This window comes from Aulonocara stuartgranti (assembly GCF_965226115.1).
Source record: "Aulonocara stuartgranti genome assembly, chromosome: 16".
In the NCBI taxonomy this organism is placed as follows: Eukaryota; Metazoa; Chordata; class Actinopteri; order Cichliformes; family Cichlidae; genus Aulonocara; species Aulonocara stuartgranti.
Genome location: NC_138952.1, coordinates 19124176 through 19140981, shown reverse-complemented (window position 1 = coordinate 19140981; position 16806 = coordinate 19124176). Strand labels below are relative to the sequence as shown.

Below are 16806 nucleotides of genomic sequence, written 5' to 3'. Positions count from 1 at the left end.
CGTTGTCACATACTGTACTCTTTTGTCATTACTCTTTTTGATAAAGACAATCAACCTATTACTGTTACTTTCAATATGGTTGTCAACTTTGGTAAAAAGGCATATTTTTTAAAAACAAAAATAACTAGACTTATTTATAAATTATCTTGGTGTTAAATTCTGAATGTTTGATTGTTTCGATCATGACCTTAAAAGTCAGAAATTACTATGAAGCTTTTTTATAATGCATATACACTTTTAAAAAAGCTGTCAACATGAGTGCAACATGTCTTGGGTGTTTTAGCCAAATCTCCTGGATGAACTGACCCTCTTTTCTTACCCACTTCTCACGGATCAAAGAAGCTTGATGTTCATGCTGGTTCGGGATTTAAAATGATGCCTACTATTCAGAAGACCGGCGGTTGAGTCCTTAACTATTTTTCCAATCTGTGTTTCTACAAGTGTCTTTGGGCAAGATCCTTAATGCTTAATTGCCCCAGATGTGTTCATGAAAATAAGTCTATTCATGACTAAACTGGGTGAAGAGAGAACATGGAGAAGATGTTAAGTTGACTGGATGGAAAAGCTACACTGACAAAGGATGTTGTGAAGGACGACATGTGACAGGGGGATGCTAAAGACAGGGTGAGACGGAGGGAGATGATCCGCTGTGGCGACCCCTAAGGGAGCAAGAATAAGGAGGACGTCACATTACTGCTGGGAAACTCAGCTTGTGGTTCGGTGTTGGCTAACTAGCTTGTTATTTAGATTAGTTACGTATAAGCTTATACATTAATCAGATTCTTGGCAGGATGGTGGTGCAGTGTTAGCACAGTTCTTCAAGAAAAGTTTGAACCTTCTCATCCAAAGTTCAAAGACATGCGTGTCAGGTTAATTGGTAATTCTGAAGCATTTGTAGGTGTGCATATAAATCAGTGAGTGTCTCTGTGTGGTAGCTTTTCCAGCTACTACCCTGCCTCCCCTAGGCTAATGGTTAAAAAATGTATGGATGGGTGGATAGTTAGACAGCTGAACGAATTGACAGGGTGTTCCGGCATTGGATAACTGAGCCAAGGGTAAAGGGATTCATGCATGTAAGTAAAAAACATTGAGACACAGGACCACAGGAGCAACATGTCTTCTCACTATGAGATATATGATTCACAAAATATGGCTAACTTCAAAGACCTTTTGTTATTCATATACTGTCATAATAAATATGTCAATGCGCTTATCTGGTGTTTTACATTAGAAATGAAGACAAAAACAGTAAAGTTGGAAACTGACTTCCCTGCTACCAAAAACATAAAACTCCAGAGTAAAACCTCTGAAAATGAACCAGTGGTTCTGCAGTAAAACTGCTTCCTAAAAGGGAAACAATGCCTATAATAGAACATCTGGAATTTTCCAAGTGTGCAATGGGATTTTTTGAATGGATGGCACTAGAGAGACAAACACAAATTTTGGTGCTTCCGTCTACTTTTCAAAGATTGTTGCACTGAAGTACAGCATCATTAATTAATTTAATAGAGCTTGAAGATGATGGTGGGTGAATTTGTAAAGACTGTTGCTTTAGGGTAATGAATGAAGAATTGTTTTTATAACTCAAAAGGTTTATTACTGACAGCACTGATAATGCACAATTTAGACCATGGCAATTTATATCAGTAAACTGACATGTTAACATGAAGGGCACAATAGAAATAACAAATATGGTTAAAATGTTATTAGCAATGCAAAGAAAGGGAGATTAACGTTACAATTTGTTTTTAAAATGTAACTGCCCGCCTTCAAATCACTTTGACCTCACTTCTGTCAGGTAATTAATTACTATTAGGTAAATATTCTTTTTAATTATTTATTATTTAGATACCATGTGATAAACCACCAGAACTTGCACTTTATATCAAACATCTTTTATTAGACAATAAGAAAATGCAAATGCTTAACAACAGAAGTCACCCTATTCAACCAAAGTCTTCAGCATGCTATATAAACTCAAAGCTCACACAAAGTCAAAACCCTTCAAGTGCTTGTTATTGTCTTCTACAGGTTTTCAGTACAGTTTTCTCTTCACAATCATGTTCTGGAGAAGTGAAACAACTTGACTCAAGCTTTTAAATTTCACACAACACAAATATAATACAATTAACTCATTACTTGTTTATCGTATGATACAAAACACCTTTAAAAAAAGAATAAAGGACATAAACTGCAATACAGTCTGCTTTATAACTGAGTACATAAAGTGAAATGTAAAGCTCCAGTCGCTAAGATCAATATGACGCAAAGGCAATGCTATTGCACACAACACTGTGAATTCATGTGGAGCCTCAGTGCTCTTTTGCTGATGCGTCTTCAACTTCCATTCTGCTTTATATACTCTAGTCTTATTTTACAGCACCACACTTTTCTCAGTTTATACTACTCCTTGGTGACGCTGGTCTTTTCTTGGGTGGTCTTGGGTCGTTTAGATTCTGGAGGCTGGCACACTGGATCAGTGGGAGGAGAAGGACGATCTGGTGAAATAAAAAGAAGGTTACACGTCATAGCCTGTTTCTGTGTGATCTTCTGCTGCGTGTACAGTCATGCGAAAAGCAACATTTCCCCAGTCCTGTGAAAAAATGTAAGCCCACCTTTACTGTTTGCATAGCAATTAAGAGGCTAAGTAGTAGCCAGGTAATTCCAATCAAATGTACCAAATCATTTTTCAGCAAGTGTGAGCACAAGTTCTAGCAGTTTGCTGGTCTGGAGGATTCAGATATGTGTTAACGCAATGTCACAATCTTCCTCGTGCCGCAGCAAATTCAACTCAAGGTCAGATTGTGCAATGCTCAACAGCTACGTCTCAGACTCATGACAATGCAATTAAAAAAGACTGATTTGGAATGAAACAATGAAAACGAGCCTCTTCTCTCTAAAAAGAACATGATACCTAAAGTTTGATTTGACAATAATGGAGATGTTTGGTGAAAACACAGCATATCAGCGTAAACACCTTTTGCAAACTGTGAACCACAGTGTTCGAGGGGTAATGATTTGGGCTTCTTTGGCACCCCCATGCAGGGCTCGCAAAATCGCTAGCCCGACGTCCCGGGGCTATATGATGGCAGGGCTAGCGATTTTGCCAGCCCTGCCATGATCTGCTACTAGAAAGCAGGACTTCGGCATTAATTCTGGGTTTTCTGCACTGCATGATGTTTTGGGGGGTTTTGTACATTAAACACCATCAGGGCTGAAGGTGCAAGAATAAACAAAAATACGCTGAGAAATAATCTGAACATTAATTAATGAAATACTCAATTATGAGCTCATCAGATTCTCCCATGTCTTAATGATAGAGCTGTGAAATTTAAATAACTGTTTAGGGCTCTATAGCACATCATGGTCACCATGGAAACGTGAACCCCATTTGCGACTAAAAACAGACCTGCAATACAAATCTATTTAGGATCGGCGTGTGAATAAAAAGTTTGACATTAAGCACACGCACACTGATACCACAACAGCAGCAGAGATGATGATGATGGCCCAGTTTAATGTGGAGCTAGAGTCTGTTTACACACCGCAAAGAGCAAAGAGGTGGAGCTTCCTTTGAATACTTATTATTGCTCGTTAATAAAAGAAACGCTTCAGTGGAAGATCTATGTCATAATTTACGCCTTCCACGCCAATCAAATGGTGTCGACCTAACGTGTAGGCACATTTCTTGGGAGGTTACCTGGAAGGTTACAGTGCAGAGTTAAGTACATTCTGTTTCATGCATATAACCTTTTCATATTTTTCTAAAATTATAGTTCGTTGTAAAAGCAGCCATTTAGCTGACAGCAAAATAATCAGTGTGACTGATCATAACAGCATCAAATGTGAGGCCTTGTGTCTCACATCTAAAGCTTGGCTAAAAGGCTTCGTGCAAAAGGACAAAGATCCTAAGCACAGCTCAAAGGTCCAGTCAGTCGTAACTAACTGCATGACTTTAAGAGAGATATGCATAAATAAATTCCTGAAAACTTCAGTGAACCGAAGCAACATTATAAAGAAGAATGGGCTAAAATGTATCAACCAGACCAAAAGTTTAGCACTGAAGAATTAATATAGCCCTTTCAGGTTTGCTTACTTTGATGTTCACTCCCAAACAAAGTGGCTCACCTAATCAAACTATGCCGCTGGCTTGTTTGCAACCTGTCTGACTGCTTTTGTTTCCTGCTTCTTTGAATGCATCTGTAGCTGTGTCATAGTCAGAGATGTCAGTAAACAATTTAAGCTACAAAAAGACTCAAGGTGAAATAGATCTTCAAAAATATATATATGTTCTAAGCTCTAGTACAAATCCATAACTTGCTACAAGCTTGCTATAAGAGCGTGTACATAAAGAGGTAATCCAACTCAAATATGGTACTGTAATAAAGGCACAATAACATACACTGATTTAAACATAGGATAAGACAAGTTGTTGCTACTATCACTCAGTCTAGGGAGGGCCACAACAATCCCTGGGCTCTTGCCACCTAATAATTGTAAGCATCTCACTCGACTCTCCATTATAAAAGTTGATTATCGTGGAAAGTTCAGCATTAAAAAAGACGGCGAAAACCTTACTAACCGTGTTTGGCCTTTTCCGTGGAGGAGAGAGGGCTGAAAAGTGAGCCAACAGCTGGAGACCGGGGTGCAAGGGGAGTCAAAGATACTCTCCTGCAAACAAAGAGAAAAAAGTAGCAATGCTGAAAAGACCTCAAAGCAACACAACGTGTATTTATCGTCTTTTGTTTTGTTGTTGCCCAACAGTGAAAATTAGTCAAACGTTCCAAGTTACAGATGTGAAAAAGGGGGTACGCAAAAGCATGCACAGGCCTGCTATTGTCTGCCAGCAGTCTGACAGAGTGATTATTATTTTGTAGTCAGTGGGGGGTCCAACGAATCCCTCATACCAGACAGGGCTTTGTTCACACTGCAGGTGCTGGGCACATATTAACCGACAAAAACCTCACACGGCAAATAGAGCTATTTATATTTCTCTTAACTTATTCAAAAGAAGGCATATTATACACTATAAAGAGCACAGTGTTTTCTTACTTTTCACACTCTGAAAACTCAAACTGCATTCAAGGGGGCTAGGAGGGTAGATGTAGTCAATACGAGTCCGGTCAAAGATTTGAATAGATTATATATTTCCATAAATTAGCATACGCTGTAGTTTAGGGCAAACTGCACTCTTCACACGCGCCACGCTGCATCTAAAAAGAAGCTTTAATACTCACAGTGAAGCTTTAAGGCTGCTGCTGCACAAACAACACTTATTATCTCTACATTACATGCTTAATGAATAATTCCACTGTGTTTCTAGATCACTCGAGTGGGTTTCAGCAAGTTTCCCTTTCCTGTAAAATATATTTGAATAATATTCAAAATTGGAGACGCTCATCCTCATAACAGATTTTTAGACACAACTCCTAATAAACTGTGGAACATGGATTTGAAAGACGCTTTTGTTTAAAACTTTACTGTCAAAAAAAAAAAAAAAAAACATCCACAAATTATATGTACAAGCATATAAGTTCTTTCTTTAAGGAGGTGTTTTTTGATTTCCTTTTTTCCCCACATACACTTGTGGGACACTTCATTAGGTACACATTGCTAGGACCAACTTGTGCTTTCAGAAAAGGCCTGATACGTGATAGAAGTCACACAGCTGCTGCAGATTTATCAATCATCCGTTCCACCACATACCAAAGGTGCTCAGATTAAACTAAGATCTGTGGACTCTGAAGGCCATTTGAGTAAACTCATGTCAAGTTCAAGAAATTCGTTTGAAAGGATGTGAGCTTTGTGACATGGTGCGTTGTCCTGCTGAAAGCAGCCAATTAGAAGTCACTGTGGTCACAACAGAATGGGCATGGTTAGCATCAGTACTAACCAGGTAGGCTGCAGCATATAAACAATGCTCAGTTGCTCTTAAGGGCCCAAATATGCCAAGAATACAGGCCTCCACATGATTACACCACAAACACCACCTTGAACCAATGATAAAAGACAGGAATGATCGGTGCTTCCATGTTGTTTACAGCAAACAATCCATCCAAATGACTCAAGGCAATGTTTTACCAAACTTCCATTGCTGAATTTTGATCAGCCTGTGTGACCTGTAGCCTCAGTTTCCTGTTCTTAGCAGACAGCAGTGGCACCTGGTGTGGTTTTCTGCTACTGTAGCCCATCCACGTAAGATTCAAGGTGTTGTGTATTCAGAGATGCTTGTCTTGATACCTTGTTTGCACAGAGCTTCTATTTGAGTTACTGTTGCCTTCCATTCAACTTGAAGTAAGCTGGTCATTCTCCACTGATCTCTGACATCAACAACGCAAATTTCACCCAGTTGTTGTGCAGGAAAATCTCAACAGATCAGCAGTTTCTGAAATACTCAAACCAGCCCATTTGGCACAACGACGCCATGTTAAAGACCACTTGAATCCTCTTTCCTCCCCATTCTTATGCTTGGTTTGAGCTTTAGCTGTCACTCTCTTGACTGTGTCTACATGTATAAAAGCAGCAGTTATAAAGTGTCTGTTTATACAAATACCAATATGTACAAGGCTTCCTGAGAGCCTCAGGGAATACACTGTTGTAAACTCTGTTTCAGACTGTTTTTTTCTACTTTTGAAACTGTATGATGTCATAGATAACCTTAATCCGGTAAAATCAGGCACACGGTTCTGTTTTCACAAAAACTTCTGTTTGTAAGAGGCAGACAGAGGAAAGGTGTCTAAGGACAAACGAGCTAAAACAGCTTGTTTCAGACAAATATGGCTTATTGTGAACTGTGAATAATAATGAAAACCTATTGTCAAAGAGACCAAGTGGAGCTAGAAATGAGTACAATACTTTCCCTTTAAGCAATTAATTTTTTTAAATAAAATAACTATTAAACTTTTATGTTTTTGAAAGTTGAGGGTGTGAAGCACTTTCTTTTTTTAAAGACTGAATGAAACAGCTTTGAATTTCTATTGGCAGCTACACGAGAAAACAACTTGCATACAAAAGAAATAAAAACATACCCGTACTAAGTACATCATTATTTACCCGTTTTACTTTCTGCCACCCTGACAGAATCCCAAAGACAGCTGCTCTAATATTTACCTTGGAGTGGGCCCTTTTGATGTGGCAGCACTCTTAGGTGTTGCGGGCCCAGGAGTATTGGCACTGTTGAGGACTTTTGGTGTGGATGGAGAGAGGGGGGTTACGCGTGGTTGGGGAGTGGAAGGGGCGCTTGTGCTCCCAGATTTTGAGGACTGAGGTGCTGCAGAGGCCGTGGCTTTAGGAGTAGTGGGCTTTCCCCATCCCTCAAGGGTGTTGAGGGTGATCCTGCGGGGCTGAGGTTTGGAGTTGGCACGAGGGGTGCTCTTCTTCTCCTCTGGGGAGGTTAGAGAGGGGGCGTCTTTGCCCTGGTTAGCTTGGGATGTGGCAGGTGGGGCTGGGGGTGACGGCTGGGATATAGGAGATGAGCCTTTGGCCAATGATGCCTTCTTGCCTTTTTTCTCAACACCACTGCTTGGGACAAAGACCTCCAGGGTGGGCGGCTCTTTCAGTGGAGTGCCCAGCTCCCCAGGAGAGAATGACAGGAAGGAGCAGTAACCGTCTGTGGAGGACACAGCCAGGAAGGAACCATCACGGGACCTGCAAGGGATAAAGTCTGCTTAATGGTAAAACATTTACAGTTTACCATCCACCTCTCTACTTCATGGGCATAAATCCACACATAAAATATCATTATCAGACTAAGGAATGCTCACAAAGTTACAAGTTTTCAGGTTATTAAATGTAAGACTGACTGTAAGAAATTATTATTATAAGTTCGATCATGTCTTTAGCAACAAATTAACTGATAACTTCATGTTATTTAGAGCTTATGCTGGACTCTAAGTGCAGGCTAAACTGGGTAGTTTGCAGTATTGTGCTGCAGTGGATGAACTGTTTGGTCACTGATAATTTAGCCCATAGATAGCAGCAGAGATGCAGCAAAGGTGGTGGGAGAAGTATAACTTTAAGGAGAAAAATCTTTCAAAATCTTGTTTGTCCATCACATTTGACTAGATATTGATGCACTGAATGTTTTTTCTTTACTCAACTTTCACTCATCAACACGTACTGTATAAAACTCTGGCTCCTGTTTCTTCCTGTTAAAAGAGTTTTTCCTTCCTACTGTACCTTACAATATAAAGCATCTTCAGGCAAATAACTGAATAACAGGAGTTATTTGAGCCAGTCATGTTCTTTAGTAACACTCGCCAAATTCCACCTTTATGCTAGCTATATTCTGGCTGAGCAATACATGGCTTATGTATCTGATTGAAGCCTGTCGACAAAGCAAGCACATCTACTGGAGCTCATAAGACAAATTAGGCGCATTTCATTTTAAGGCAAATGTTTCACATGGCATTGCTACTCTTTAACCCCTATCTATATTGGCTTCCAAGAGGTGAAAGCTTTCCCTTTATCACGGTGACAAATAAAGGTCTTTTATTCCAATTGCTGCAGCCATCATATAAAAGATGAATTTGGCCTATTACTAGCTGTTCCCTGCTTCTGTCTTCCTCTCTTTTGCTGATTTCTGTGGTTTTGATGGCAATGCCATGAAGTTTTGTACTTTATAACCTCAAAGTGTGTGTTCTGTGAGTACAGATTATCTGCTTTTATGTATTGCTGTGTTGTTTTGTATTTTTAAGACAAAATATTCCTTTAAGAAAATCAGGCTTCACTCAAAACAAGTGAATAATATACAGATTTGGCTGTTTTTAACAAATAAGTAAATACATATTACTTTTTTGTGTGCACATTATCATATCTTCCTGTCATCTTTTGCTTTTGAAAAGTTAAATATAGATACCTGTGCTAAAACGGCTAAAAAGAAAGTTTACCATGTGAGATCACTGAGTGTGTGGTAGTGGATGTTGGACACAAGGCCAAATGGAAGTTTCTGCTGCGTGTCATACAACAGGATTGAATCCTCAGAGGCCACGGCAAACACCATACGGTACGGCAGCTGGAATACGTTGGGAAGAGCCTGGACAGTACCGTCTGCAGGGAAGAAATGGGAATGGGAGTGACACGAAGAACACAACACAAGAAAAGAAAACTAGTCCGAAATAATCAGTCTTGCTTGAATGTCCTTGCCTTCTCCTTTTTTTGTCCTCAGTTCAAAGTAGACAGGGCAGCAGCGCACAGCCAGTGTAGCCTTAGATGGGCACGGCAAGTGAGCAACAGGCCTATAAAACACACAGAAAGATATTTATATACACAGATTATTAAACTTTAACAGACTCTGAATAGGGTGTAAATACAATAACAGTCCACAAAAGATACCTCTTTAGACCCTTCCTGGAAAAGATGTAGGTGGTATTCATGATGTTTTCTCCTATCTCCACGCATCCAGCTGAGGTTTCAAAGAAGCAGACAACAGCGAGGCGAAATTAGAAAAAAAGTGTTGCACTGTTAGAACACAAGATTTCAAAAGCATGCTTTGTGTTTACCGGGAGCAAGCAGGAATGACCCGTCTGGTGTGAATGAGAGACGGCGAAAGAAAGACCTCATGCTGTCATCGTGGAACATCCTGTACTGCTTCACCTGAAAAGGCAACAGTTCTAACTCGCTCTGGACAGTTTGGTAGAGCATTTAATTTCTTATATTTGATTTTATAAACTTGTTAAAGAGCAGGTTAAGGAATAAGAATAACACAAGCAGGAAAAACCTCAAAACACCTTTTGCAAAGTTAAGAGAGGTATTGTGGCTCATGCAACTATCAGCTTGGATGAAACACAGATTTCTCAGAATTTCAGATTTATGAGAGACCAGACTGGTGCTAATAAAAATGATTGGAAAGAAGTAACTGAGACATTAGAACCACCTTTAAGACATTGAAGAGAGTTTGTAAAAAGAAGCACAACTGACCTCTCCTTCTGCAAGCGGCCCAGAGCTCATTTTACTGATACTGAAGGCCTTCTTCTTGGTGTGAGTGCTGTACACACGAAGCACCCTGAATGGGAGGAGAAACAAAAATATTCCGAGCATCAGCGTGCTGACACATCAATGCCAGTGCCTACACGACATCAAATACAATCATTTAATAAGGAACAATACTGCACTCATTGCCCACTTTGTTAGTTACACCTGTTCAGTTGTTTGGTAATGCAAAGATCTAACCAGCCAATCACATGACAGCAACTCAGTGCATTTAGGCAAGCAGACGTTGTCAAGTCAACCTGCTGAAGTGAAAACTGAGCTTCATAATAGGGAATAAAGGTGATTTAAGGGACTGATAGGAAGGCAAAAGAAACTTAAATAACCACTTATTACACCTAAGGTAAGCAGAAGAGCATCTCTGAATCCCTCAACCACTGAAGCAGATGGGCTCCAGCAGCAGCAGAACACACAGTGTCACTTCACTCTGCTAAGAACTGGAAACTGAGGCTAAAATCCTCACAGGCTCACCAAAAGTGGACAATAGAAGACTGGGAAAAATGTTGTGTGGTCTGATGAGTATCAATTTGTGCTGCAAATGACAGGGTCAGACTTTGGTGTAAACAACATGAAAGCATGGATCCAACCTGCCTTGCATCAATAGCTCAGGCTGATAGAGGTGTTAAGGTGTGGGGGATATTTTCTTGGCACACTTTGGGCTCGTTAGTACCAGCTGAACATCGTTTAAATGCTATAGCCTACCTGACTATTGTTGCTGACCATGTCCACGGCTTTATGGGCACAGTGTACCCAACAGGATAACGTGTCATGTCACAAAGCTCAAGTAATCTAAAACTGGTTTTCTGATGAAGTCACTGAGTTCACTGTAGTCAAACAGCCTCCACAGTCACCATATCCCAATCTAATAGAGCGCCATTACAATGTAGAGGAAAAGAAGATTCACATAAATGCTATGCAGCCGACAAATCTGCAGCAACTGTGTGCTCACATCATGTCAATAGCTGAGGAATGTTTTAGGCACCTTCTTGAATCTAAGGCTACATCCACACGTACACGGGTATTTTTGAAAACGCAGATTTTTCTATGCGTTTCCACCTTTCGTCCACACGTAAACGGCGTTTTCGGTCACTGAAAACAGAGATTTTTAAAAACTCTGGCCAGGGTGGATATTTTGAAAACTCCGTTTTTGCATTTACCTGTAGACGAGAAAAACGGAGAAAACGCAGCGTCAAAGGTGTGCGCATTTTTTGACGTCACACTGTGCGCCACGTTATTGTTTCGGTGAAATGAATTTCTACAATACTGTTAATTCTACTCTCTGCAGTGTTTAAATGCTTACATATACACACAGTTACTGTCCCTCCACACATACGACTCTGTTCTGCTTCTATGCCCCAGCTTTGTTTACTTTTTCCCGCCGAGGCTTCTAGACTTCTGATTGGCCAACATTTCTGCACGGTTAGGAATCTAGCGCCACCTGCTGCTTTGGCATGTTCATAGCAGCGTTTTCCTTCATTTCTGCGTTTACGTATGGACGGGATTTTTTTTTTTTAAACTAAAACGGAAAATCTCAGTTTTCAAAAATACCCGTGTACGTGTGGACGTAGCCTAAGTGATGTAGAATTAAAGCAGTTCTGGTGTTAAAAGAGGATCCACCAGGTGACTTAGTAATGTGTCCCTAATAAAGTCGCCAGTGAGTATAATCCATGTTTGAATCACCTATCACAGCTGAGAGTGGCAATATATTGTCCTTGGGGATCCCAGGTAACCCCCTGCACGTAGCTCTTGTGGTCATTCAAGATAGAAAGCTTCTGTCCTAAAAACACAAACAACAAAATAGACAGAAAGTCAAAAATAACACCAGATAAAAGCATCACAGATAAAATGTATGCACCCACAAACCTTTATTGATGTCCCACATGATAGCTGTGTTATCAACAGATCCAGACACCATGAAGTTTCCATCACGTGTCCAGCAGATGTCATACACATCCTCTATGTGCCCTCTGGAAAGAAATCAGATAGCAAACTCCTTTCTATAACCACATCTCATGGGCATTATAGTTATAAAAGCTTCAACAACCAGAGTGCCACACAAAGTAATTAAACACCATTTATGACTGAGTCTCACTTCGTTGACCTTAGCAAACATTAGCACTTGCTGTTCTAGCGTACCTAAGCGTTTTGACCACAGTCCAGCTCTCCTTGTTTAGCTGAGCATCCTCATCCTCCTGAAACACAGAGGCCTGCTCGAGCTCCTTGGAGTCGTTGAGCTTCCACAGCAGAATTATTGCATCTACATCAAAACGTTAAAAGGCCTCTATTATTGTTTCTTAAAAAAATATGTTTCGTTTTGAGAACAAAAACAACAGTTGCTTTTAAATAGAAACACGCATGTTTGCAATGGAGAAAAGGCTGAGAAGCGTCTGTCTACTACGTGGAACATACCATCTCCTCCTGAAGCAAGCAGCTCTCCGTTGGGGCTAAAGCGCACTACGTTGACAGCTTTTGTATGTCTAGCCAGATTAGACAGAAACTCTACCACCGCCTTCCCGTCTGGACCAGCATCCACCCGCCACAGCTGCAAAAACATCATTAGGAAAAGAGATCATTAAAAATTCTCGGTAAATTGTCCGTGCAACATACAGCTCTTCACAAACAATACTCCGTCCACAGATTAATTTTAGTAGGATAAAGGTTACAAAAAAGGGTAAATGTATTAAAAATCTTAATACTTAAATAACTGCTATTAGGTGGATCATCCCTTTAAGGATGTCACGTGCCTTGATAATTTAAAACCTTGCTGTACGCAAACATGAAAACATCGCATTGCTTGATGGTGCATCATGACTTAGAGACTGTCACCAGTGTCTGAGAAGGAAAAAACAAAAACAGGACTACTTTTGACTGCTCTGTTAGTCACAAGGGGCCACCACAGTGAGTAGTTCTCCTTATCTGATTTGGCAAAGAGTGTTATACAGGATGCCTTTCCTGATGCAACCCTCCCAGGGATTTGTGCCTCCTCCAGATCTCAGACTAAGGATCTTTGACTTGTTGTGTTAACCAGTATCCTATGGGCCTTAAGAGAGGCATTCTATAAGGGCTAAAGCGGGCCTGAAAAAGTCTCTGTAAACAAAAGGTCAATAATCACCCTGACAAATGCACAGTGAAACACTTGCTTAAATGTACAGTTGTGGCCAGATTTCTACATACACTCTGGTCCTTCAAAATCCAAGAAACTCTGTGAAGATCTAAGAAGGAGAATTGTAGATGTAGATTGTAGGATTCTGCCTGAGAAAGATGCCCCTGCTCCAAAACTGACACCTTTAAGTTTGACTGAAATGCCCACGTGAACGAGGGCCTTCTGGAGAAGAATTATGGTGAGGTAATGGTGAGGTTTTCACACCCAAGAACACTGTACTAACTTTAAGCACGGTTGTGGCAGCATCATGCTCCAGGGCTGTTTTGTAAGTGGTACTGGTAGATTGCACAAAGTGGATGATGTAGTAAAAGATTCTTATTCTGTTTCCTGTTTTCCTCATTCTCCCTCACATGACCGCAATTTACCTCGTTTCCACTCTTGACTTTCTCAACACTGATTGGTTCTTGATTTTCTTTGTGCCTTAAATAAACTCACCTGGCATACATTGTATAAGGACTGCACTCCCTTTCACTCACTCTTTTCACTCCCACATAGGGCGGCGGCTGAGGTCAGTTTGATTTGTTCTTCTGAGTTTAAACATTTATGTTCAAGTTAATGATTTAAAGTCCAACCTTGTTTTCTCTTTTAGAGTTTAGTAGTCCATGTGTGTCTTCCTTTAAGTTAAAGTGAAATAATCCAGTACATAAGGAAAATCAATGGTTAGGCTGTTTTCTTTGCATTCTGACCAGATTAAACCCATGGTGATAAACTTTACCTTACCTTTGAACCTCCTACCTAACAGATGGAATCTTATAGGAGAATTACCACCAAATTATTCAACTTAACCTCAAATCAGCAGTAAAACAGGTGTTCCAACAGAAGAATGATACCAAACACACATCCATAACTGGTTTTAGAAAGGATAAAGCAAGCAAGCATTAAATTTTAAATTCATACTTGTGTACTAGATTCTTATTTTTCTTAAGTCATTAAAAGCCCAAAATGACCATGACATTCATGATGAGTATATGGAAGATTATAATTACAACTGTACTCTGTCTACCTGCACTGGGACTGTTCAGAAAGTTAACAAAAAAAATTTTCTCCATATTATCTCTGTTTCTGTGTCCTTATTCTTAAGCTAAGTGTTTTTATGACCAATTAATGAAGAAAAAAACAACTGATGGGTACAAATACCTGCGTCTTCTACATCCGTGAGACTCGCTTCTTCCTGCTGCATTTATAGACTAAATCACTGTTTTTTTTTCTTCTTTATTTCACATTTTATTTAATTAAAAACAAAATAAAAATCGTCGACCTCTTACGGAGTTAACCTGATGTTCTGACCGCTGTCTCCACTCACCCTGACTGTGGTGTCCACTCCAGCTGTGGCCAGTCGATGAATGCGTCCATCTGAGCTGTGCTGAAAGTCCAGACTGTACACTGGCTCCTTGTTGTGCCATGCTATCTCACACGTTACCACCTTCATTTCTTTTCAATTTTTATATTCGGCACCGACCTCAAGGGATAAAAACACGGTAAATTCACCACCTAGATCGTTTTCAATCAACTCATATGAACGCATTAGTTAGCAAAACGTACAACAATGGACTCTGAAATACGGATTAGAGAAAACAGTTTGATAAAGCCGCTCATTTGGCTGCACTAACATATAGAGCACAGCTGGCTAACACGTTAGCAGTTAAACTGGCAGGTTAGCTGGACTGGTTTACGGCTAAACACAGTGGACATCATTCCCATTCATGAACATTTGTGTTAAGTTACTGTTAGCTAAGGAGCGTGCCCGTTATAAATGCAGACGAATTACAAATGCTTATTAATCTGAACGAAGATAACTGGAAGTACGTGACAGTATTTACCTTCTCTGTTGTCCTGCTCAGTCAGAATTGGTAAACTCCCGCGTTCCAGACTCTCAAAACTTCCGGTCTGCCGTGATTGGACAAAAACACGGAAAGGGCGGGGACAATTGATAGTCTTGACTTTTTGTTTTTTTCCTGACGTAATCCGCAAAGATCTTTGGCCATCCCCTCATTTCTTCATATATTTACTATGTAATAAACACCAGACATGGCGACTTAGTGAAGCGTGCAAACATACGTTGATATACAGAATTAAAAAAAAATAAAAAATAAAAAATAATAAAAAGGGGGGGGGAGACTAATCAATTACTGATAGTATAGCATTGTGTGTTTTTCCTACTCAGGTATGTTTTTACTGAATTGACCGTGAATTTGGGACCATTGCCATCATGAAAGTGGATGAAAATCTAATGGTAGTCGTCTCTGTTCATAATTCCATCAGTATTGATGTTGTCAATCTCCAGTACCACTTACCGAAATGTAGCCCTAAACTATGACAGTCTCCACAGTGTTTTACAGGTAATTTTAAACACTCAGTGTTTTTAAGCCTCGCCTTTTGTTTTTACCTTCACTTGGCCAGTTTCCTAAAATGGTTTAGGCACACAAAGCACAGCATGCTGAAATATGACAAGTTCTCTAGTTCATAAAAATACTATGTTCTAGTACTCTGTTCTAGGATGCCCTCTGGACCCAGTGGAGTGAGTGACAGGAGAATGGCGGCTAAGCTGTCATCCCTGTTGGACAACATCTCCCACCCCATGCAAGAGACTCTGACAGCACTGAGCAGCCCCTTCAGTGGGAGACTGCGGCACCCACGGTGTGGGACGGAGAGATTTCGCAGGTCTTTCCTCCCCACTGCTGTCAGACTCCACAACAAAGACTTTTGCAGCTGATCAAACCCTCACACGTGCAATAAGACTGCTATATGTGCAATTCTTGTACAATTCTTCTTCTGACGAAGTTGTACTTTTGTATTTTCTTACTCAGTTGTATGTATTGTATATAGTATTTTATTTTATTTTATTGCATTCCAGTGTTTTCTAATTTCTTCTACATAACTTTTCACTTTTGCTGTAACAAAACAAATTTCCCACCTGTGGGACTAATAAAGGTCATCTTATCTTATCTTATGCTATGGCTGTCAAACTGTTAAGAAATGGGAAGAGATGCTTTTGTGACAGGGTGCTGGTAATAAACTGCCTGAAGATAAAATCTAAAATTGTTTCTTTGCTAAGTTTTCCATTATCTGTAGACACAACACTGGTTGAATTTGGTAAAAAAAAAAAAATTGGTCCATTTTTTTTATTATCTTTGAATGATTCAAAGGTCTGTAAGTGGACAGGGTCTAAGGCAGTTTGGTTATGAAAACAATGTCTGTGCGTGATGTCTGTTTATGGCTTAAGGCCTCCACTGAATTGTTTACTGTGCTTCACACAGCCTGATAAGGAGCAGTGGTACAGAGTGAAAATGATGAATTAACGGTGTGAGCCTTATTTCGGAGCGCCACATTGTTGTGAGTGAGATTTAATTGAAGGAGGAACACAATGAAAAAAAGACAAAAAGGGGCCAGCCCTTGGATTTACGTAAGCATCTCGCGTGTATTTAACACAATTGCCTCAGGCTTTAAAGATCTGTACGAAATTCTGGTTTCCAGTGTGAGAGAAAAAGCCATGCAGTTATTAGAGCTAGGTTAATTGATGATTCTAAATTATCCATGAATGTAAGGGTAAACGGCTGTTTGTTTCTATCTGATAGACTGGTTGGCTGTCCGGGGTGTACCCTGCCGGGGAACCTATCACTTCAGGGTTATTTCCCGGCCCTGCTGTCACCAGGATA

At 40.1% G+C, this 16806-nt stretch overlaps 1 protein-coding gene across 1 annotated transcript; it reads right to left on the bottom strand.

Annotated features, from left to right (window-relative positions):
- Positions 1–1879: 1879 nt before the first annotated feature.
- On the bottom strand, positions 1880–15074 carry chaf1b (chromatin assembly factor 1, subunit B). The gene is made up of 14 exons (XM_082508409.1): positions 14971–15074; positions 14454–14609; positions 12397–12529; positions 12124–12244; positions 11851–11954; positions 11668–11764; positions 9919–10003; positions 9501–9594; positions 9334–9403; positions 9145–9236; positions 8889–9048; positions 7111–7647; positions 4583–4671; positions 1880–2498 (listed from the first exon to the last, which is right to left on the bottom strand). Exons 2-14 carry the CDS (start codon positions 14577–14579, stop codon positions 2404–2406), a joined length of 1803 nt encoding a protein of 600 aa, XP_082364535.1. The 5' UTR covers positions 14580–14609; positions 14971–15074; the 3' UTR covers positions 1880–2403.
- Positions 15075–16806: the final 1732 nt, after the last annotated feature.

What these genes read in the sequence shown, in the direction of transcription:
- chaf1b (XM_082508409.1), bottom strand. Translation starts at nt 14,579, where the DNA reads ATGAAGGTGGTAACGTGTGAGATAGCATGGCACAACAAGGAGCCAGTG. An exon ending in GAGTGGACACCACAGTCAGG is followed by an intron (nt 12,530 to 14,453) that starts GTGAGTGGAGAC and finishes ATGTTTTTGCAG; the next exon opens with CTGTGGCGGGTGGATGCTGG. An exon ending in ACACTCAGTGATCTCACATG is followed by an intron (nt 7,648 to 8,888) that starts GTAAACTTTCTT and finishes TATCCCTTGCAG; the next exon opens with GTCCCGTGATGGTTCCTTCC.